This window comes from Condylostylus longicornis, unplaced genomic scaffold, assembly GCF_029603195.1.
Source record: "Condylostylus longicornis isolate FDR11 unplaced genomic scaffold, ASM2960319v2 ptg000131l, whole genome shotgun sequence".
NCBI lineage: Eukaryota > Metazoa > Arthropoda > Insecta > Diptera > Dolichopodidae > Condylostylus > Condylostylus longicornis.
The window spans coordinates 125742-151362 of NW_026578099.1; the positions used below are offsets into that span (position 1 = coordinate 125742).

General features: G+C 30.1%; 1 protein-coding gene across 7 annotated transcripts in view; it reads right to left on the reverse strand.

Annotated features, from left to right (window-relative positions):
• Positions 1-20624, reverse strand: part of LOC129614968 (protein retinal degeneration B) — a 68445-nt gene extending 47821 nt beyond the window's left edge. For 5 of the 7 annotated variants that reach the window (XM_055529965.1, XM_055529963.1, XM_055529959.1 and 2 more), the window contains exons 1-4: positions 20301-20459; positions 10932-11064; positions 10721-10865; positions 10481-10672 (exon numbers count right to left, since the gene is read on the reverse strand). In XM_055529965.1, coding sequence (XP_055385940.1) covers positions 10481-10672; positions 10721-10865; positions 10932-11009 — 415 coding nt within the window. In that variant the 5' untranslated portion in view covers positions 11010-11064; positions 20301-20459. Of the gene's footprint in view, positions 1-10480; positions 10673-10720; positions 10866-10931; positions 11065-20300; positions 20460-20479 lie in introns of those variants that run through there. The other 2 variants (XM_055529960.1, XM_055529961.1) reach the window with 2 other exon arrangements.
• Positions 20625-25621: the final 4997 nt, after the last annotated feature.

The following is a 25621-nucleotide window of genomic DNA, read 5'->3' on the forward strand; positions in this document are numbered from 1 at the left end:
TTGCATTTTTCTTTAGAAATAAATGGTAATAAGAGTTAGGTAGCCAAGAAATAAACAAAATATTCTAAACAAACGAGTGTATCAAAAACATTGAACTGAAATAAAATTAAATTAAGTTAGGTAAAAATTTTGTTATTTTTATTTTGATAACAAAAATTTTTTTCATATTTTATTTTTCATTTCATAAAAGTTATGAAAAAATAAAATGAAAGTAATAGTTATAAATTTAAAATTTCACACTTTGTTATACGGTACATACCTATTCAAGGTAAATAGACAATATGATGTAGCGATATGTATGTACCCGTTTATATGGCTGCTTCAAGCATATTATTGTCTATATAAACGTTACTTGACCTGAAGCCGGCTTCACTCAAGACTTGAAATGTTAAAAATGATTTGAAATTTAATAGCTGAACGTCGTTTTTGTTCTTTTAAGTTAAAATAGTAAAAACGCAGCTCGAGTTTAGAGCTGGCAAAGTATATCTACTAACAAGTAGTTCGACTCTCCGTTTACATCACACTAATGCAATCACTCACCAATATTTGTATACAAAAAATTCCCTTAGTTAAAAGAGTTAAGCAGTATACTTTCTTATTTTCATTTTTATACACATAAGAATTTTTGGGAGACGGAAAGAGTACGCAATAGATGTCAACCTGTTTTTTTATAATGTAATTTTGAAAGGCGACACTTTATTATTTGTTCCTATATAAAGTATAGGGAAAAATATTAAGAATTTTAAAAGCGACACAATAATTTCTGTAATTCATTCCAGTACAAGGTGGCAAAAAATGTGTATTATATTATAAAAGCGAAGAAGAAAAAAAGTGTTTAAAAAAACTATTACTCGTATAATTTATATAACATATTTTTAAAAATAATAAAAGTAAATTTTGAAAAGACGTACAATAGTAAAAAAAAATTTAAATAGTTGTGAAAAAAATATTTTTTTTTATAAAAATGGGTAAACATTATTTGAAGTGTTTGGGATGAAAAAAAGCCGACACGAAAATTTCATTTGTTGCCAAAAGATGTGAAGAGGTAAATATGTGCTTTTGAAAATATTTTAAATATTTAGTGTTAGGCATTTGTAATTAATAAATAAAATAAATAAATTATCTTTAAATTTTTTATTTTTATTTCAATCTTAATAAATTTAGAATATATTTGCCATTAATAATATATTTCCCGGTAATAATTATATTTCATAAAGTAATCAGTACCTTTTTTTCTTTATAAATTACTTTATTTCTATGTCACTACCTGATACTGTGTATCTTCTGTACCAGGTACATGCATGTGTACATTCATACATGAAATTTCAAACTCTTTTGCTTTCATACATTCGAATTTTTTACCTAAGTTTTATAAAATGAAAAATAAATTTTGTTATTATCAAAATAAAAATAACAAAATTTTTACCTAACTTAATTTAATTTTATTTTAATTCAATGTTTTTGATACACTCGTTTGTTTACAATATTTTGTTTCTTTCTTGCCTACGCAACTCTTATTACCATCTATTTCTACAAAAAAATGGAATATTTTAAGAATTTGGAAGCAAGATGCAAACGAAAACTAACTGAATGGAACGAGTCGAATAACTTATTAGTGGATATACTTTGATTTTTAGTTGCTTTTTATTCCTTTCTTATAACCTTATCTAACCCTCGGCACCACTTCCATTGCAAATATACGAAAATCCAGGCAGAAGCTACATTAAAAATCACAAATCCATACATATTTGTCAAGCACAAATCCATACATATTTTTATACTCTGTTTTACAAAAAAAAATTTAAATGTCAATTCATGTGAAATAAATTGTTGTTCTAAAACTACACCTGACGGTTTCTATTTGTTTTGTTTTCCTTATGTAGGTATATACGTACAAATGAAAATTTGTATTTGCACACGTGCTTTTGCTTAGAAAAAAATTAAAAATTTATTTTTTATTTTTTTATGTGATGTGATGGCACCAAATTTTTGATGTCGAATTTTCGGTAGGAATGCACTTCTCCATAGTAGGGAAGCGTAAATAACGATTTTGATAGTTTTATATGTGAAATTTATGTTTTATCAACTTTTGTGATAAAACATAATTTGACCTCTGCAGCTGAACCTTATTGTGGGCCAATTTTACATTTTTGCGTATATAAAGAGAAATAATTAACCAATTTCCTTCAAATTTAATATTTACATTCAGGGAATTCAAACAATGAATCTAAAAATTTTTTGGAATATAAGGGGTCAAAAACCAAATTTGGGGCCGATTTTACATTTTTTACGATGGAATTTCTTGAAATTTGATATTTACCTTCTAAGTTTTACCAAAACTAACTGGTGCACTTTTTAGAGTATTCGGGTGGATGGCACAAAGCGAAATTCTACTAAGCAAAATTTACACCTTTCTAGGTATGTTAGTTAAAAGCTTGCTAACTTCCTTTAAATTGAAAGGAAGTGTTCAAAATGATTTTCATAATCCTCTGTAACACTTTCACTAAACCAGGTTGGTCATGTGCTGATCACATCAGATTTGTTTTTTTTCTTTTTCTTATTTTTTATTTAATACAAAACTACAAAAGACATCATTTTTAGTTATTTTAATTTATTCAATTTTTATTTTCAACTAAAAGTACGTGCGCAAATACAAATATAAGACATAAAGAATGGAAATCAGAGCAAATAGAAAAAGTTAGGAATGAAGTAAATTGTAGTTTTAAACTTTGAAGTTTGGAAGGGTGCTTTTACTATGGAACTCTCATATATTTTTTACTTTACATGTATTGCATAGCACGCATTACTATTTAAGCTTCCTGAAATGATTCGTGAAAGGTCATATGACAACAAGTCCCGTCAGCGAGAAAATTTTTGTTTTTGAAAAAGTTTATAAATAAAAAAAATAAATTTTCAATGACGTATGATATTTTCTTTGTAATTTGTATAGATGTAGGTATTTTATAATTTAAATTTTTATATCACTTGCTTTTTATTTTAGTTTTTTTTCGCATTTATTACTTACTCTGAAAATTTATACCGCTCGCGAGAAATAATAGTGCGAAAATCTTATGTGAAATATGCCAGCTTCGTAGCTGGCTTATTCAACTTATTTATATATATTTTAATATTAGGAATGGTAAATTGCTGCAGTTAATTTTTATTATTTTTATTAATTTAACAAAAATGTACCACTTTTCTGCCTGTGGTACTATGTAAATCTGCCTGTGGTACTGTGTAAATCTGAAACTTTTTTTGCATTAAAACTGTGTCAAATCTAAAGAAAAAGTATACTTTTTCAGATATTATGAGCTGTACCACTTTTCTGCCTGTGGTACTATGTAAATCTGCCTGTGGTACTGTGTAAATCTGAAACTTTTTTTGCATTAAAACTGTGTCAAATCTAAAGAAAAAGTATACTTTTTCAGATATTATGAGCTATTTTTAATACTAATTTTCAGATGAGCTATTTTAAATACTAGAGATTTCTAGAACACACTATATTTCGCCGATTGAATTTTTATGTTTTCAATCTATAAAATTGAATGAGGCTATATTGAAAAACGTGGGACCTAAAATGGTCTACTGGACCTACACTACAATTGTTCGACCAATTGTAACTTATTCTTCTGTCATATGGTGGCAGAAGGCTGAGCAGGCGACGGCGCGGGCTGCTCTTACTCGATTGCAGCGCCTCGCATATCTTGGCATAACGGGTGCCCTGAGAACGTACCCAAAGACCTTGATGGAGGCTCTCCTTCATATCTCCGATGGAAACCCTGCTTCACATTCAACTCAAGGGGGAGGCTATGAAAGGGCACTGCGGATAAGGCAGTATAGGGAGACAAAACCGGGTGATCTTAGGGCCACCTAAACATCATTGTGGAGATCGATGGCCTACAAGACATGGAGATGACCTCGGATTTTGGTCTGAGGGAGAGAAATATAGTGAGGCCATACGTTGTGGATCTAGCTGAAAGGCGGATCTGGGACGGGAACCACAACTTGGCCCTGGGGCCGTGGTCTTATATACGGATGGGTCCAAAACCAATGAGGGGGTGTGCGTGGGTGTGTACGATGAGGACGTAAGCATATCAAGAGACATATGCCATAGAGTTGTGTGTTCCGCAATGTATCAGAAGGAACATAAGAAGGAGAAAGATTTTTATTATGTCGGGCATTAGGGCTGTTCTTGGGGCCCTGTTGTCTGATTTAGTGGGATCCAGGCTGCTGAAAGAATGCATTGACATCCTTGGCGTTCTGGCCAGGCACAACAAATTAACCTTGATGTGGGTGCCGGGACACTTCGGAGTTGACGAGAACGAGAGGACTGATGGTCTTGCTAGGAAGGGAGCGGCGGCTCACTTTATTGGACCGGAGCCATGCCTTGGGGCACCCAAGACAACGGTCATGCGTGCCCTCAGTGAATGGGAGTAGCAGGTCAGAGTTGAACACTGGGATAACAGTCTGGGCCTGTCGCAATCTAGGAAATTTGCAATCGCAATCTAGGAAATCCCCTGGGAGTGGGGGAACACAGTCTGACCATGCTCAGTCGTCCAAATTTGAGGGTATTAGTGGGGGTTCTCACTGGACACTGCCTCTCGAGGGTCCACATGAAAAGGATGGGCAGGGTGGCGGATGAGGTCTGCCGTTTATGCCTGGAGGAGGACGAGACTATGGAGCACTTACTGTGTGAGTGCGAGGCGGTTGCTCGCCTGCGACTGAGGTGCTTCGGGAGGGGGGGCTTGGTGACCCCGGGGAGGATCTCGCAGCTTGATGTAGCTGCCATACTGCGGTTTGTCAGGGGCCTAGGAATAGAGCTAATGTAGAGGGGGTTGGGAATCACAAAAGATCCTATGGGTCGACGTGGGGGGGGTCTAAGGGCCTCGGTCGCCGTGGGGAAAAAAAAATCCTGCCCATTTTTCGATTGACGTAATCAGATTTTTTTATATCTTATCTCCAACAAAGATTCGGCTATTTGTTATTTCATCAAACGTCCTCATATTAATAGTAAAATACTGTAAAATACTTCTTACTGTTGAATCTACACAAATCTGATGACTATAAACTACTCAGTTTAGTCATAAATTTTAGGTTCAGTTATAGATGTGTTTCGTGCCAAATTGATTGCATTTGATCTTATTTGTTCAAAGTCATATTTTAATTGACATATAAAAATGAATTATAAATAATTTTAACCATGCTATTAATTTAGATGATAATTTGAGGTAAGTTATTTATTTTGTATTTATGAGGTATTATCATCACGCGTTTTAAGAACGTAAATAAAATTCGCAGATCTCTGAAAAACCATGAACTCTAAATCAACAAGATGAACTCTATTAAATTACCTATCTATTTTTCTATACTGCAGATTCATGCTGCGAGAAGTCTATTTTATTTAGCCTATCATGAATTTTATTCGTAGTTTTGAAATTCGGAAATTTACGAATATCATACTGTTAATTAAGAATTACAAAAATTCTCCTCCGAATATTCACAATGGAGTAAGCATAAATTACGTTCGCAGTAAAAACAATCATCAAAAATATGAAAGAAATAATCACACTTAACCAGCAATTTAGAGGGAGTGGTTATTCTACACTTTCGAGTTTTGAACTTTTTGTTGGAGTTTGAGTTCGTTCAACAGAGAAATGAATGCATGCCTGCTATAAATTTTTTTTTCTACTTTTCAAAAATATTCAAAAACTAAAAAAAACTGCAAAACTCCGTTTTTAACAAATTATTTACTTAAATAGCAACAAAAAATATAAATAAACATTTGACAGTTGAAATAAAATACCAATATTGAAATTCTAAAAAATGGTTCTGCCATTACTGATTCATAATCTCTACGAAAGGAATTTGTGATCATTAAAAAGTTCACATCGTAGTTAATTGAATTAGAAAAACTATTTTATATTATAATTCACCTGTTTTTTAGTTTAATAAAAACAACAAAATATAATAACGAAACCAAAAAAATTCAAGATTGTAAAAATAAATCAAATCCAACCAAGTTTATATGTATATATATCACTTAAATTCGTATTTTTAACTACTGACTAGCATTTTAACGATAAAAAGTTCATTATTAAAGTTTGTGCTTTAGACTTCCCTTATAACTAAATTCGGAATAGATTTTTATTCAAAAATCAGTAAAATCTGTCAAAGAAAAAAAAATTCAAAATTTTTAAAGTCGTATCAGGAACAATGTCGCAAGACGAATAAAAATGGTCTAAATTTATATCATATTGTAACTCGAAATGTCGTATTAGAGGACGTCGTATCTCGAGGACTTAGTGTAAATAAAAGTACATAGCTATTCGCGTTATTGACATAAATAGTGGTATAACATAAAGAACATTCATTTATAAATCATGATAGAACATAAGGAATAAATAGACTATGTGGAATTCATTTTATCACATTTCACTTTTAAAAATCACAATATATTATATTGTAATAACCAAAGCGCTTAGCATATATATTGCGATAATATATTGCATTAATAATTGGTTTTTATATTTACTACAATTGTACATTTATATTTGCCGAGGCGGAGCAATAGGAAGTGCCCGTGGTGGAATGAAGAGCTTTCAAGGCTTAGACTAAAGACCAGAAAGCTATTCAATAAGGCAAGGCGTCAGGTTCGTGGGAAGAGTATAAGGACTCACTCACAAAATACAATAAAGAAATTAGGAAAGCGAAGAGAATCTCGTGGAGGGCGTTCTGCAAGGGCATTGATGAACTCCCCAGCAGTGCGCGTCTTCACAGGGTGCTTTCCAAAACGTATGCTAGCGGGTTGGGCCTAATGGAACGTCCTGATGGCTCCATGACTGAGAACGGAAAGCAGACGTTGGAGCTTATGGCGTCAACGCACTTTCCTGACTCGGAGATTCTTCGGAATCACTCAAATGCAGTCATCGAACCGGGGGCACCCTGGCCCAGGAGGGATGACTGGCAACGATCCCGTCTAGTCTTCACGATGGGCAGGATTAGATGGGCTGTTTTCTCTTTCAGGCCCTTCAAATCTCCAGGTGATGACGGGATATATCCTGCATTTTTGCAGAGGGGTTTCCAACATATCGCTAGAGCACTGTTGGGAATTTTTCGTGTCAGCTATGCGTGGGGTTACATCCCTCAGGCATGGAGGGTGGCTAAAGTGACGTATATTCCGAAGGTGGGTAAGCGACCAAGCAACCACCCAAGGTCTTTCCGTCCAATCAGCCTTACTTCTTTTCTATTGAAAGCAATGGAAAAAGTGATTGATAGATTTATACGGGACGGTGCACTGGGAAGCAATCCCTTGCATGAATCTCAGTACGTCTATCAGTCGGGAAGGTCTACTGTACTTGCTCTGCAGAGTCTGGTGGGGGTCCTTGAAAACTCACTGGAAGTGTGGGAGGTAGCAGTTGGCTGCTTCCTTGATATAGAGGGAGCTTTTGACAACACCCCATATCATGTCATCTGTGAGTCGTTGCACAAACGAGGGATTGATGCGACGACTAGCAGATGGGTCAATCGGATGCTACAGGATAGGATTATTAAGTCCACCATAGCTGACGACATACTCTTCATCTCCGCTGCAAAAGGATGTCCGCAGGGCGGGGCTCTTTCGCCCCTCCTGTGGTCCATTGTAGTGGATGATCTAATCGCTGCTCTCAGGGGCTCCGGGGCGCGTGTCTGGGGATGAGCTGACGATGTGGCCTTCGTCGTGCGGGGAAAATTTGAGAGCACTATTTCTGATCTTCTACAGCAAAATTTACGTGTTGTGGAAGGGTGGTGCAAAGGCGTTGAGTTAAATATAAATCCAAGCAAGAGCACTTTGGTCGCCTTCACCAGACGCAGAAGCAGGGACAGATTAACGAGCCCAATTCTGTTTGGTGAACGTATTAGTTACTCGAGGGAGGTGAAGTATCTGGGGGTAACCCTGGATGATCGTCTCTCTTGGAATACCCATATCAATAGAGTTTTCGGGAGAGCTACGGCGGCCTTTTGGACGTGTATGAGCTTCATCGGGGGGACCTGGGGAATTGGTCCCAGAATAGCACTGTGGCTATATACGGCCCTTGCTAGGCCCATCGTCACTTATGCGTCGATTGTATGGTGCCGTAAAGCTCAGCAGGCGGGTGTGCGGGCCAAGCTGAAAAAGCTACAGAGGCTGGCCTGCCTGGGAATGACCGGGGCGATGCGGACGGCTCCCACCGCTGCATTGGAGGTGATGATCGGATTGCCGCCACTGCACCTCCATATATTGAAGGAAGCTCGGCTGGTGACTTACCGATTTCTCTCTGGCGAGGACGGGGCAGGGCTAAAGTTGGCCCACAGAACTCACAGAGACTTCATTGAGGGCGATCCGATTCTAAGAATAACCATGTCAGATACCTGTCTGCCGCGGTACAACTTCGACCACAGGTACAGGGTTCTGTTTCCCGATCAATGGACGTGGGATAGGGGTGGTCCTGTACTTAGGTCGGGTCCGAGCGTGTGGTATGCGGACGGGTCCTAAACGGAGTCGGGTGTGGGTTCGGGCGTATACGGTGTCCGCCCGGACACGTGTATATATGCAACTCTTGACCCGTATTGCACAGAATCAATTTGGAAAGGGGGTTTAGAAACCGCACCATCTATGTGTTCTCAGACAGCAGGGCTGCACTGCTGGCGCTCCGTTCAGCTCAGGTTACATCCAAGCTGGTCTGGAGCTGCCTTGCTGCACTTAGGGAATTGGCATAGCAGAACAGAGTGATGCTCATTTGGGTACCGGACCATAGTGGTCATGCGGGCAACGAAGTTGCCGATGAGTTGGCGCGGAGGGGATCTGGGGCTGCCTTTCTGCGGTCTGCCTTCTTCCGCCGTGGGGGCCAGGCTTGCCTGCCTACTCGCGGCGGAATGCGGCCGTCACTGGCGCGACACGAAAGGGTGCCGTCATGCGAAAGTGTTTCTTCCGGCGTGCTCCGGCGGATTCGCCGCGGAGTTGCTGGGGATGAGCAGGAGCCGGGTTCGCACTATCGCGAATTTCTTCACGGGGCACTGCCCGGTGAAGTACCACCTGCATAGGCTGGGGAAATCGGGCTCCCCCCTGTGCAGATTTTGTGGGGGTGGCGATGAGACCGCCGTGCACATTCTCTGCGACTGTCCGGCACTAGCTGTTCGGCGTCGCAATTGTCTTGGACATGGGTCCCTAAGTGTTCGGGAACTGTTGTCTAACTCCCTTAGGGATATCTCCGGCTTTGTGATTGGGACGGGGATATTATAGACGGGAGAGTGGGGTGGCTACAATAAGTCAAAAATGGCTGCGGTGGCTTGGGGGGATGCTCCTGTCCCACTCGGTTCCCTTAGAATCTACAAATCTACAATCTACATTTATATTTGTGTTTTTAATTTAAATTAAAAATCTTTCTTTGGACTCCAAACGTAATGTACATTTTTTTTGCTAAATTAAGCGCTTTTGCCTAATGCCATTAATTGTTTGTATTCTAACTTATTTCTTAATTTATTTTTTATTAAGGCCAAATCTGAAAATTTTCTTTCACTAGCAGCGGAATTATGTGGTAATGATAATAAATTATAAACAAAATTAGTCAGATCCCTAAAACAATATTCCTCTAATCCATTTTTTATGTTTTTAACCTTTTCTTAAAATTCGTGCTTGAAGCAACAATTTGTTAGCTATATTTAAATAAAAATGGGTATATAAATTATGCAAGCATACAATAGTCAAATTCGAAAATTGAAAAAAAGGTTATCATGAAACACATGGATTGCATTTAAAAATTTCCGTTACGATTTCAAGCAAATCAAATATTTACTTGTTTTCGAACTACGGAAATTTTTGTTATTTTTTTTTGTTTTTGTCGATGTATAGGGATAAAATAGGGTATTAAAAATTTTAATTTACGGAAGGTTACCTATATTACTAAAAATTTCTTTTTTAGAAAATATTAACATGCGTTGGAATTGACTTTGAATTTACTTTAACTTTTTTAGAAATCCTTGCACCTAAGAAATTGCTATACTAATATAATAAAAAACTTCTGTATTTCTTAAGTTTGTAAAACTTTATAAAAGATACTTGGAAAATATTTTGTAAAAAGCTTTTCTTCACATTTTGTGGAAAGTATTTCTGAACTGAAAATTAACTTAGAATATGTTTTAGAACGCTTTTTTTCCCTTAATAGTGGAATGGTTTCAGAATTGTTTGGAATTACTAAGACGGTATCCCGTGCCATCCCGTCTGACTTTCACGACTGACGCAATGGAAAAAAATCCTGGTATCACAAAATTTGATTGAAATTTTAATTACATTAAGAGCTGATAAGCTTCACGTATTCCCTACGTATAAAGAATAGACGTTTTAATATTAAATCAGAAAAAATTAAAAAATTTGCAACAATGCAGTTTAAAAGCAAAGATGGAAAAAATGTTTGTGTTTCTTTAAACTAGATTATTTTTACTTAATTAGTTTATCATAATTTACCGACAACTCTGCTTTTTAAATCTGAGCCACTCAATTTAAAAACATTTTCCTGATTGCCATTATCCGGAAAATAATATGTTTCAATATCAAGAGAAAATTTTTCCACAAATGGGCAGGTATATCGCGTTTTAGTAAAAGGATATGCGTTCCAAGCTTCTTCCTCAACAGTGAGCGCACTTTTTGGCAGCAAACCTGAAATGAAAATTATTAAAAAACAGTTAATTTTTTTTCTTAGTTTACTTTTTATCCATCCAGGTAAATGACTTCCAACATGATAAATTTTTTTCGTATATTGGCCGTTACCCCCCGGCCCGTCCATATATGGTTCATTAACAATGATTTCAACACCACTTCCTTCTCCGCTGCTTTCATCCCTGCTTTTTTTCTAAATTGTATGTCATCAAATAAATATTTACAACTAAGTATGCACTTCACATTGTATAATACTCACAGCTATCATATACAACTGTGCAATTCTGTATTCATCAACTGTAAGAGGAAGCGGAATACGATATTCTTTAATCAACATGCTTTTCTTCCAAAAATGATGGATTGATGGTAGTATTGTTTTTTAATACATTTATCTAGAAAATTATAAAAAGGAAATTATGTTAAAAAGTTCAAATTAAATGTAAATTTTCTGTACAAGGAGGATTGAGAAAATTTTTTTCGAAAATGTATTAATATAGTTATGTTTCTGTCTTTAAAAACGAACTTGATTAAAATATGAACACTATACACGACAGTAGCGTTAAATTTTTCGCATACTTTCACATAAACGAATATACCTTACGCAGTAAAATATTATAAGATCGAAGTTTAATCGCGTACAAAATTTATATTTTCTTCATGAGAGTTTTAGATATTTATTAAATCAACAAGTTAAAAAATTTAACTTATTGATTTTCAACAATCAAATTGACCTGCAACTAATATTAAATTACAAGATAGAAACTTTCTTTTTAATGCACGCTAATTTTACTTATATGTGCAAAACGTTTAGAAATCCATATGCAGGTATGTACATATACATATTATTTAGCGTATAATTATGTAATTAACTTTTTGATTTAAATTTTTTTACCCTTGCTTTTCTTTTTGTAATTATGTTTAATACCTGAATACATAATGTAAAACAATTATAATTTAACTGTTTTTAGCACTTTTCCAAAAAAATTTTGAAAAAAGTGCTTATTAGTTTCACTCTGTCCGTCTGTCTGTCCGTGTGTCTGTATGCAAAACTTCTACATCCTATGAAGATAGAAAGCTGAAATTTTATACGATGTAAATTTTACAAAGTATCAAATTCCAAAAAGTTAAGTAAAAGCTCTTGACATTGTACACTTTTCCTAAATCCGTTTTATACGTAGTGGAGACGTAAAATAAAAGTAAATCGGGCATCAAAAAAATCGAGCACGCTTTTCTTATACCTTGTCATATAAATGTTGCCAGAAACAACCGATGAAATAAACTAAATTATATTTTCAGCAATAAAGTTCTAGTTATCAACTTTTGATAACTTTTTATTAAAATGAACATTTGCACAGTCCTTTAAATTGAAATTTTCAAATAAATGTCAAAGTTGTATTGATATGATAAAAATTGTATTCCAAAATGTACGAAAAGCTTTAGTAGTTTTTTTTACAATGTAAAGGTATTGAAAGCTCTGAAACGGTACTACAAATGTATTAATACCGTACTTAAATCCATTTTAAAGCATTATTGAAGTCACGGATCTTTACTAGAAACTTTTTCCGTGGAAGAAAATTTTTCTGTATCTCCCCCCTTTAAAAGTTATAGCCCCCTGAAACACTAAAAATGCCATTTTTTAATTGTTGACTGCAGTGAAACTATAAGTATTTTTTTAAATTTTGCAAACGCAGAAATATGATGACTAGCTTCTTCTACCACGGTATATTATATTTAAACTTTAAAAAAACAAAATGGACGCTAAAATTTACCGTTATCTAAAGTTCATTTTTTCCAAATTTTTGATACCATTTTTCTCCCACACCGTACATTGTGGGTGTCTGAAATTTTAACACTAACAAGCTTTTAGACACTAATAAATAGTTTATTTCGTTAGAAAATTTTTTTCCATATCCACCACCTCTCAAGTTATCGACTCTCGAAATTTGTAAAATTTGAATCTTTGACGCCTTATATTTCTGAAACTACAAGCTTTTTCAAATTTTTATAAATGCAAACAGCTAAGGGTAAATTCCATGATAATGTCTTTATATCTAAGAAGTCCCAATGCTCAGAGAGAAACTTGAAAGCACGACCTTATTTTATATGGGTTTTTTTAAATCGAAGTGGCTATTTTTTGAGAAGAAATATTAAAATAAATTCACACTTATTATAAAGCAGGTAAAATTTCGAAAATATATTTGAAAAATCAAGAATATATTAATATTTTCATTCATAATTATTTTAAAATTCTTGAAACAGTGGAAAAACAAAAAGAACAACCTTTGCCTTCAACGTTTTATATGTTACTGAAAGCATTTCATTATTTTTAAGTGAACAGCTTTTTTTTCTCATAGGGTAAGTTAACTTAAGATATGGGAAGTAACTGTTGTGTCAAGTTGAAAATATAATGAAAAATAATTATTAAATATTGATATGAATACACAATAAAGAAAAAATTTCAAGATCGGAATTAGAAAATAATATCTAAAATACAATCAAATATTATTTTTCCAATACAAATTTTATATATACTTCTAAATTTTACCTCTATTTTTATTTGAGAAAAATTTTTAAAACTTAATATATTACCTAAGTAAAAAAATATTTAAAAGGTTTTGGAAAAGACAATAATGCATTTTAATGACCGAATTCGAATATCTTTTTTATTTTTGAAATAAATAGTATCTTAGCAAATGACTTAAAAACTCCGATTGTAAAATGGCAAGTAGTAAGTACTGATATCCGTAATTTTTTGTCCGTTTGCGTTTACTATTAAGATTCATACACAGGCAGGGCCATTTTATAAATAGATTTCTCTTGTTTACCTGCTAATAAAATATGAAAGAAGAGCACAACAAAATTTTTGAACCACTCAATATAACATGTTTGAAATAGTTTTACAATAATTATTTAAAAAACAAAATTGATTGGAAGTAGGTACATACATATTTATTTTTAATAAATTAAAAACTAACTGAAATTATTTGAAACAATTTTATAAGTAATGTATAAATGAAACCGAAATGACATAATTCAAATTGTTGAAATTATTTATTACTTTTATTAACATTTTTGTTAGCCGACACTACTCAACTTACCTTATTGGGAAATACAAAATGTGCATGAAAAATCATACATCCTCCCTCATAACATTTGAAACCATACTGAAATATGAATTTGAAATTTTTTTTAATTTTTTCTTTCCTCTTACCTTTCTTTCTTATTCGTGCAATAGAATTTAAGTGGGAAGCTTTTTAAAAAATGTGTATAATATCCTGAGATTTTTTAAAATATTAAACTCTTTTTTACGTAAAAAAAAGAAAACAATAATAAGAAATATGACACGATCAGTAGTATTTAAAGAAAAAAACAGGAACGAAGCTAAAAATTCGTAATATTTCGTAAAAAAATGGAGTATTGGGACTTGTTAGATGTAATGACATTATCCATGATATTAAAAAATATAATTACTTTTCTTAACTCACGCAATTAACCCTTAAAATTGAGCATTATGTTAACCCCTCTTTAAATTAATTTTTGCTTTATTTCAGAGACTTCATAAATCGTGCATCCTGAATATATGCAATCTTTAATGAAATAGTTTCGTATATGAATGAAAATAATTTTAATGGTGTGGTGGGTATACACAGATTGTTTTTAAAAGGAGTATTTTTAATTGTTGAAGAGAAAAATGCTACAATACAAACCATTGGTTTGACCCAACTTATTTAAATTATATTATCTATATTGAACTGCTAATCATAATTTATATTATGAAAAATTAAATTTGTTAGTCAGTTCCTGGTGATGTCAATATATTATAGAAAAGACGAAACTAGTCGCAAAATAAAAACAAATTTAATAAAATAAAAAATAAAAAAAATAATTGAAACAAAAAAATTAACAAGTTTTTAGGTATATGAAAAAAAAATTTGTTTCCTTCTAAAATATTTCGTATTTATTTTATTTTTGCTTGTACTTATTAAAAGAAATAAGATGACACCCGAGAGAAGTTCATGAGATCATGTACATTTGTGCACATACACAAATCAAACAACGACTATCTACTGAACACGAACGAAGGCAACGCGGCTACTTGGCTATTAAGTTAATTGTTTGACCTGCTTTAAGGATTAAAACAGGTATAATTTTAGTTTAGAATTAATATAGAAAAAAATTACAATAAAAATAAAAGAAAAAAAATATAAATTTCAGGCTAAGTTATTTACTTATTTAGACTAAATAAGTTATCTAACTGACAAAATTAGGTTAAGTGATAAAGTGCGTATGTAGTCACAGAAACTGTATATGGCTTATATAAGCCACAGTGATCTTTATATGTCGCTATCTGGACCGTCGTTTGGCTCCGATTCGAAACATTGTCCTCTAGTTTTTCTTTTGCATTTTGGCTCCGATTTTCTTTTTTCCTCAGTCAGACCCAAAACCAATATTGATAATAATTATTCCTGAAAAAATATTTTAGTTAAAAAATATAATTTCTAAATAAAAGAAATTTGTTGACAAAACCTTGGCTAACGAAGTTATGTACATATACCTTTTTCTACTAATTCGAAAGCCGTCACCTATGTTTTTGTAGTCAAGTTAATTAAATAGACAGTTAAAGTGTGCAAAAACCAAACTTAAAAGATTCGTGAACGCCAGCAAAAGAAATATGTTTGTATAGAGTTTTTTTTAACAGACGATAATATTGCAATTTTGACATTTTAATTGAATTCGATTGAATTTATTGTTGAAAAACGTGAAAAATTTATTCAAAGCTCCCTCAGTTTAGCGACTTGTGCGGGAGCTGAGAGGGTATTTTTTTCTGTTAATTTGATTAAAACTAAATTCAGAAGCTTCTTTTATGTTGAAATGGTAAGCAGCATTTTAAATTCAAAAGAATTATTTAAAAATATTGATGCGAAAAACTAGAAACCAAGTTGTGATCTTATTTAAACTTACAGTAAGAAAATTTGAAGTATTGTAAATTGTGTTTTTATGAAATAAAGAATTTGGCTCCACTTTTCTGAAAAAGACTCCCTTTTTCGAATACTTCTGCTCCCCATCAAAAAAATCAAACGACAGCCCTGGTCGCAATACATAATTTACTAAAACATACATACATACTTTTTGTTAAGAAATTACATTTAATATTAGATACTCTCTAATAAATTGGAAATGTTAATGGTGATTTCGGATGTTTGGAAAATAAAAACGGTTTCGGGTGTTTGATAAGATATAGTTTAGACAGAACTTATATGCAGAACTTATTTTATTTCATTTAAATAACAACAAAATTAAATTTTATGTTCTTACAAACTAAAATAATAAATTACAGATAGCAAAACATTTTTTAGGTGAAACAAAAATAGTAAATACATAAAACAATTGTTTTAAAAAAAAATTTTAAATTCACTTTTTTTATTACCTACATAACATATTTACTTAAAAAAAGAAAATTTTTATTCCATTTTTCTTAAAACTAGCCATATTTGATGGGAAAACCTATAAAAAATACACCAAATCTTACTAATCTATTAAGCCAGTTTTTCTTTTTAAATAAACTTTAGTACTATTTTTTCAAAATTCACCTTTGTTTCATATCAAATATTACGAACAAAAAAAAATTTATTTATATAAACTATAAATCTTCATTTTACTTAATAACACAAAAAATTAATATAACTATTCACTGAATTTAAATTAAAATTTAATTTTTAAAAACAAATAAATTATTTTTAGCACTCAGCGACACAGCCTTCCTGTACGAAATTTATATATTGACTAAGGAAATGCTAGTCTCATTGTTTATAAAACCAGTAAAACCTTATTCTACAGACAAAAATATAAAAATATTAACATGTCGTATCAGGGCTGTCGTTTGATTTTTTGGACGGGGAGCAGAAATATTCAAAAAAAAAGAAGCCATTTTCAAAAAAGTGGAGCTAATTCCTATATATCATAAAAAAACAATTTACACACCTTGGATCCTAGCTTGAAGATCATAACTTGATTCCTAGATTATCGCACCAATATTTTTAAATAATTCTTTTGAATTTAATGAATAATTCTTTTGCTTATCACTTCAACGTAAAAGGAGTTTCTCAATTTAGTTTCTCAATTTTTTAATTCACACAACGATTTTTTTTGCAGTTACGACGCTTTTTCAAAAATGTGAAGGAAAAGAATAAAATTTTATAGCCCTCATTATTTGCAGTTGCGTCGTTCTTGAAAATGTATTTTCTTATTATTTGTTTTTTTCAATACAACAAAACAACCACAAACTTTGATGATGTATGTATTTGTGGTTGTATTGTTTCTGAAAACAAAAAAAGACAATCTTATGCTACATACGTACACAACTGTTTGTCAAAATATTGTTAATTATTTTACATGACATATTTCTTTGTCAATTCGTTCGTTCGTTCATTCGTTCTTACCTTTTTTTATAATCTAAGTGCGCGAAGAGATAAGATTTTTTAAATGCCAGCAAAAACTAAAAACAAAAAAAAATATTCGAAAAACAACAACATTAAAAAGGAAAATTTGAACGTGGAGAAAAAGTTGCGGATATTGGTCGTACAATGAATTTGGCTCAGTGGTTTGTATTTTTGAATTTTTTGAAAAATATCAAAAAAAAATAAATCAAAAATCCTTAGAGCATTACGTGTGGGTTTATTAGTTTCAACAGTAGTTACAAAAACAAGATCAGTTTGTATAGAAAAAATGAAGCTATTGCTAAAAATTTGGATCGAAGATTTAAATAAAAAAAATATACATACTGTGAGTGCCAAAAGTAATTGTACACTTATAGATTATAATTTTAAAGTTCAATATTTATTAAAATAATGGTTTTTTACAAAAACTAATTAAACACAAAATTTATTTAATTCATTATTAATAAAAACAGGTAAAAAAGAAAATCATAAAAAACAAAAATAAAAAGTTTTAGAACAAAAGAATAAAACAAGTATTTGATTGAAGCTTTGATGCGCCAAAAGAAACTGTACACTTGAGAAATTCATATTTCTATTTATTGAAAATAAGGGAAAATTCCAGTTGCGAATGCTATTTTTTGGACACATCGTACCAAAAAGTTTCTGGCTCACTTTTATTACTTGAGATCAACTACTTTGAGAAATATAGAACTGTTTTTTTTTATTACATACTTTAAATTTTTTGTAAGAATGAGAAAACAGACTTCTTTAGAGACCCGATAAATTATAATTGGTTTGCACAAAAAAGATGAATCCTTACGAAATATAGCAAATACGGTCAATAAAAGTCATAATACAGTAAAATATGTTATAGACAAATATAAAAATTTTAATGAAATTGATAGCTTCAAAAAGTCTGGTAGACCAAAACGACTTTCTAATAAAGAAATAAGACAAATTAGTGAGAGAAGTCAAAAACAACCCAAGGGCTAGTGCAGTAAAAATATCTTAAAATATTACTCAAACATCAGAAAAAGTGCTTTTACTATACGACGAGCACTACGCGGAAATGGACTACATGGTAGGTCTCCGCGACGAAAACCATATATCTCAAAAATTAATCAGAAAAAAAGATTAGAATTCGCGAAAAAGTACGAAAATAAAGATGTTAACTTCTGAGAAAATGTTCGTTTTACTGAAAGCAAATTTGAAATTTTTAATATAAAAAAACAAGTGAAAATACGGAGACAGGAAAACCAAGAATTTAATGAAAGAAATATTTTGAAAACGATAACACATGGCGGAGGTATTTTAATGGTATGGGGATGTATGGCTGCAGTAGTGGTGGGAAACTTATTTTTTACAGAGAGTACTATGAACAAATTTGATTTTCTGAATATTTTAAAAGAGAACGTACAGCCTAGCGTTTTAAAACTACACACACCTAAAAAAAATTTTTGTATTTCCGAAAAATATCAATATTTTCAATAAAGACATTTTGCAATTTTATAAATCAAATTAAATGTAACTCTTAATGAAATATAAGAATAAGGTAATTAGATTTGTTTCAATTGGTCAAATTTTAAAATCAAATGTAAAATCAATTACTTATTTAAGAAATGTATAATTAGACAACGCATAATGAACCTAAGATATTTATTGCTTAATAATTAATAAATAAATTATATGTATAATGATCTATTAAATAAAAATTTCTTATATTACTTTTTATCAATACTCTTTAATGTTTCCAAATAAAGTGTGTTTCCGTTTATGCGAACGTAACCACTGCAAACTACCGTTTATGAGCTGAAAGTTGTGTGTTAGAACTTAAGTTTCTGATTCCGTTAAATAGTATACAAAAGTTTCAACTACTGGTGCTCATTGGTTCGTCATTTTGCAACGAGATGATGTATTTTGTATGAAAATTTGAATTTTTGAAATTTTCTTTATTTTCTCGAAAAGTTGAACCAACTTTAACTTTAGTGCGGAGGTTTTTTTTAAAACGTCAAATTTACATACATATATTACTATTACAATATTATTCTTGTCAAAAAAGTAATATCTTATGTATCATAAAAAAAAACGCTCAGCTTTTTTCAGAAGAACCAGTGAACCATTAAGAGGATAGTTCGAATTTTAATTAGGTCTAAAACGACGAACCAATGAATTTAACCTTTTGTTTTTTGTTTGCACCTTCTGCATATTCTTGTCAGTCGTTTGAAAATGACAAAATAAAATATGAAAATCGCGATGAAGTACATAGTTAAGAATAGGTAAAGATAGGTAAAAAAAGATTTGCGGAACATTTAAATGCTGTGAGGCCCATTGAACCAACTTTTAGGACTATCGCAGTATTTAAGTTCCTTTGGATTCTAATAATATTGAATTATTGGGAAAACTGGATGGCGGGAGAGCTTTAGATATCCTTGAAATCAAAAAGTTACCTTAACATTAAGTTACTGATTTTAAGTATTCAAATTGACAGAAACTTTCTTTTTTCATTTCATTCGTTTTGCGGAGCATTCGCTATTTTTTAAACTATAAAAATATTTACATACATACTGACAGAAATTGTACAGTAAACAAATAGAAACCAATAATCTATTAGTTTTACATTTGTATAGAAATTTGTAAATTCAGCATATTTAAGTTCTTTTTAAAGTTGAAACCTTATTTCCTAAGATGACTAAATACATACAATATTATTACAATTTATTAAATAAAAATTACTGCCTGGTTGTGTTTGCTAAGCTTTCCCCGTAATTTCAATATATTTTATGAATAAATGGAGTTAAATTATTTTATGCTCAAGCGATAATAGCGGAAGCTATAAAATTAAAAAATAAAAAATTATTCAATAAAAAGCATCACATTTTTTAGAATAGGAAAGTTTTGAGACGAAAAAAAAATCCTTTCAGGATAACTTCTATATATATAATAAAATCACATCTTAATTTAACGAAAAGTATAGTTTAATATCTAAATTTACTTAAAAGTTAATATTTTGCAAACATTTAAATGTTTTATTAGCAATTAATAAATTCTTTAGAACTATTAATTTTGGTAAGTAAAAATTCAAATAATTCTAGCACCGGAGAGATATTATATACATACATACATACATGCATAGGTCTTCAGTGCAAAATAATTTAATTTAGTTCAATGTAAGTACATAAAGCAATACAAACATGTAAAAAAATAAATCTCATTGAAATTATAGTTTATCGTAAAACAAAAGTGCGAACTTCTTTTTCCACAGCAAATTACAAATGTACATTTCTTTGGGTTTTTATATTATAAACAAACTTAATTAGACTTTGACTTTATAAACACTAAAATCTTATATCTATAAATATTAAGAATATACTTCGTCTATTTATTCTTTAACGGAACCAATTACAAAAATTAAAAATGTCACACTATACACTACAAAAACTTAGCTAGAACTAGAATATGTTATTACAATTTATCTATATAATTAAAATCATTTGAAGTTTGCGATTTGCATTATATACTAGCATTACTTAACTAGTCATGTGTCGTTCGCGAACGAACTAATCTTAAATAACGAATCACTTCACTGAACTTAGCTTATTAGTTCACTTCTTCAAAAATGAATCGTTCATCGTTCACTAAGAATTCCAATTTTCTTTTTTAGTTATTAAAATATAGTCACATTTTTAAAAATTGGTAATTAATACACATTTTATATTATTCCTTATTTCTTTCTATATTAATATTACACATTACAAATAAAATTGAACGACATACTAAATCCAATGCTCATAAAAACGAACGATATACTCCTATATGATATATTGATAAAAGCAAATGAAAATTAAAATAAATGAAATTCTATACACACAAAAGGAGTTGAATCAGTTGTATAAATACAATCTAAGTAAAATTGATTAACCAATATAAATACAATCTAAGTAAAATTGAACGATATACTAAATGCAATTCAAATAAAAATGAACGAAAATTGATCAAATATAAATAAAATGTAATACAAATACAAATAAAATTGACCGATTCACGTCACACGTGCCTATTGCTTAATATAAATGCAATACAAATAAAAGTGGCCAACTTAAAAATCTACCTAAATAAGAAAATTGAAAGATTGCGCTGGTTTATTCAAATTGGAAGCTACCTGTATGAAATAAAAAAAGGAATCATTTAACTGGGCTACCATATGTCTTATATTTATGCATAAAATATTTAAAAAAGAGTAATAATTATATGATCGTTTTTTTACCTAAATATTTTTAATTAACTAAAAACTAAAAAAAAATTTATTATTATAAGTTAACATTCTAACGCATTAGTGATTAAAAAAAAATATTAAAGTATATTATACAAAAGTTTAGAAAACTTAGAATAGGATTTCAGTTTTTTTCGAGGATTAAAAATAAAAATAATTATAAATTTCTTATAAGGAATAATAAATTTAAACACAAATGGTTTAAAATTTTTATTTCTTCAAATTTAAGAAATTATTTATAATTTCTTATGACAGTTTTTTTAAGTAAGTTTTAAATTTTTCTTTACGTTTTAAACTTTTTGGTTATTTTGTGGTTCAAAACTTATTATTAATTTACAAACCCATTACATATTCTTTTCTTTAAAATTTACCATAAATACGAATAGCCATATAATTATAACCAAAAAACATACAATTATATATACAGAAGGGAAGTGAACGAAATGAACGATTGAACAAGATTTTATAATCGGTCAGTGAAAAAAAGTAGTTCGTTCAGAACGAATCACTGAAATGAACGATATTGCCCATGACTATTATATACGTATATCACATACGATGTGATACGTCACATATTTTGTTAACAATATATTAATAATCTGACAACAATATTAATATATTGTTAACAAAACAAAATACATATATCAATTCATCTGGTATTAAAAAGTTTTCAAAAACTTTATAAAACTTCAAAACTACTTTATGAAATTTTTGATACAGACGCTTTGTCTAGAATAATACTCTTTGAGTAAAAATGAGACAAGGTAATGACGTTTTCATTTTCTCAATGTTTAAAGTTTTTTCAAGTTTTGTAAAGTAAAATTTACTGTTTTAAAAACTTTTGAAATCTTGCAGCTGTCAAAACATATGTTTTTTTTGATTATGTCAGAAGGTTTAATTTTTCAAAAAAATTTTTTTTATAACAATAATTTTTTTAACAACTAAGAATTAAAAAGAAAATTGATTCATAAATGGTTTTTTTAAGTTTTAAACTTTAATAATCTAAAATCAAAATTTTTGGTTATATATATTTGTTTATGTTTGATAAATATTTTGAAATTTGACGTTTATCACCTATTTATAAGGTTTTAAAAGTTTGTTCAGCTTTTCCGTCTGGTTTATTTCTTTTGAAATGAGAATTTTTTTACTTTTTAGGAGAAATTACGTAATTTTTTTCTTTTAAAGTTTTTTCAAGTTATTCAAATGTTTAATGTAATAATGTAATATATCCAATGTTGCAATAATGTAATATAAAAAAACAACTGGGAAGCCAAAAATGTCAGGGGAAAACTTTTTTTAAGTTCAAGAGTTGTCAGTTCAATGTCAAAAAGTTTTTTATTTTTAGTAAAGTCAACGAATTGACGACGCTGGCACAAAAAGTAAACAAAGTTTTATGATTTTATTTAAAAACAAGTAGTGTGGTTCTACCTAATACTGGTCGTCCACTATTCAACTTGGTCCTTCAACAAGTTGAAAAACAAGATTGAGCAACATAGGCGGTTACACTTCCAAATTATTTAAATTTTTTCAAAATTACAGATGTGGTTTAATATTATTAATATTAACTACAGTTAATATTTTCTTCAACGAAGTTTCAATCATAATGTGATTGATCAATTAGTCCACGAACGATTCAACTTTTTGAAACCTTGTTATGCTATGTTTTCAAAGTTTTGAGGGATTAAGTTGAACAATAGATAGTTGACATAAAGTAATATAAAGTATTATAATATGTATTATATAAAAAATATAATAATAATATACATATAAAAAAAATATCTGCGTTGAAAAAGGTTTTAATATTAATAATAATTTATTAAAAAATTTCATAAAAAATGAATGCAAAAATTCACAACAAAATTGTTCAGAATTGAAAAAAATGGTGCAATTTTTTTTCGAAGTATTTAGTTGATTTTGGTGTATTCTTTCAAATTTGAGAAAATGCACATTTGATATTAACGAGTTTGCTAATTTTGTATGGTCATTTTGGGAGTCATCAAAATGCATACTTTTTATATAACTACATATATAGCTATGTATTTTTCATGGGTATACTATATTAATTAAATTTATATGCTTCAAAATTAATAAAAATTATTGCATATGCGATTTTTTTTTATATTAAAGGTCCATATAATTACTTTTAGGTATGTATGTGATTTTAGTTTTATTAGGAAATACTTTCACATTGTTAGTAAGCCTTTTTTGTAAACTAATGCGGTGGTTTAAGTAAATTCTCTGATTTACCGAAACTAACGCATCACAACCATAAAACTTATACAAGTTTCTTTATAATATTTTTATTATTGCCTTTAAAATGTTCGCCTAGTAAGGCGAATCGAATGACATTTTAAATTATGATCGGCGCTGGCTTTCATTCGCCAGAACCAACATATTGCTACCGCAAGACATCAGAAAACCGAAAAAATGAGGTTAACACCACACATATTTACTTTTTTTTTTCTTTTTGCAAAAACAATTGAATATCCCTATCCCTTTAGCGATGTTGGGGTTGTTGTCCATTAATTTATTCAAATCCTCGAATTGTTTTTGGTTCGTTTTTTTCACGCTTAAATTAATATTAAACAATAAATATTTTTTGCAATAGTTTGTAGTATTTTACGAACTTACTTTGCAGATAGTTTAGATTTTTCCGTTATATCACTATAATGCTATAATTGTTATATTGATATTTGGTTTCATTTGCCAAGGTTGTCACACAGAATTTTCATTCGACAGATTTGACAGCTCATTCGCCTAAAGTTATAATACGAAGAATTCATATTCGCCAAAAATTTCATTCGCTTTGCCGATCATAATGAGGACCTGCGTTTGTTTTTATATAAGAGAGACTTTAAAAACAACGCATTTTTTATGATGATTATAAAATTTTAAAAGCACTGTCATAATTATAAAACTTAAAATCAAATAATTACGAACTTAAATTCTAAATTAAAATCTAATAAAATTTTCTATAACTTTATTTTAAGACTAAAAATTATAACATCAATTTTTTTTTATTCATTGTATTACCATATTTTACTCTCAATTCTCTCAGATATGTTGTCTGGCAGTATATGTATATGCAGTTAACTAACAAGTCCCAATACTCAATTTTTTTTACGAAATATTACGAATTTTTGGCTTCGTTCCTGTTTTTTTCTTTAAATGCCACTGATCGTATCATATTTTTTATTATTTTTTTCTTTTTTTTTATGTAAAAAAGAGTTTAACATTTTAAAAAATCTTAGGATATTATACACATTTTTTAAAAAGCTTCCTATTTAAATTTTATTGCACGAAAAAGAAAGAAAGGTAGGAGGAAAGAAAAAATGATAAAAAATTTCAAATTCATATTTCAGTATGGTTTCAAATGTTAATGAGGAAGGATGTATGATTTTTCATACACATTTTGTATTTCCCTATAAGGTAAGTTGAGTAGCTTCGGCTAACAAAAATGTTAATAAAAGTAATATAGGTTGACACATTTTAACAATTTGAATTATCTCATTTAGGTTATTTATACGTTACTTATAAAATTGTTTCAAATAATTTCAGTTAGTTTTACCTACTTCCAATAAATTTTTTTTAAATAATTATTTTAAAATTATTTCAAACATGTTATATTGAGTGCTTCAAAAATTTTTCTGTGTTCTTTTTTCATATTTTATTAGTAGGTAAAGAGGAGCAATTTATTTATAAAATGTCCGTGCATGTGTATGTATGACCTATCTTAATTCTAAACGGAAAGAATATTACATAAAGAACAAAAATTTTAAAATACCTGTTATTTTACAGTCGGAATTTTTGAGTCATTTGGTAAAATACCATTTATTTCAAAAATAGAAAAATATTCAAATCCGGTCATAAAAATATATCATTGTTTTTTCTAAACATTTTAAATATTTTTTTTTCTTAGGTAATTGATATAAATGATAGTAAGTTTTTAATATTTTTTTCAAATAAAAATAGAGATAAAATTTTGAAGTTTATATAAAATTTGTATTTAACAAATAATATTTGATTGTATTTTAGGTATTATTTTCTAATTCCCTCTTCAAATTTTTTCTTTAATATGTATTTATATCAATATTTAATAATTATCTTTCATTAATTATATTTTCAACTTGACACCACAGTTACTTCCCATATCTTGAGTTAACTTACCCTATGAGAAAAAAAAGCTGTTCACTTAAAAATAATTAAATGCCTTCAGTAACATATAAAACGTTGAAGGTGAAG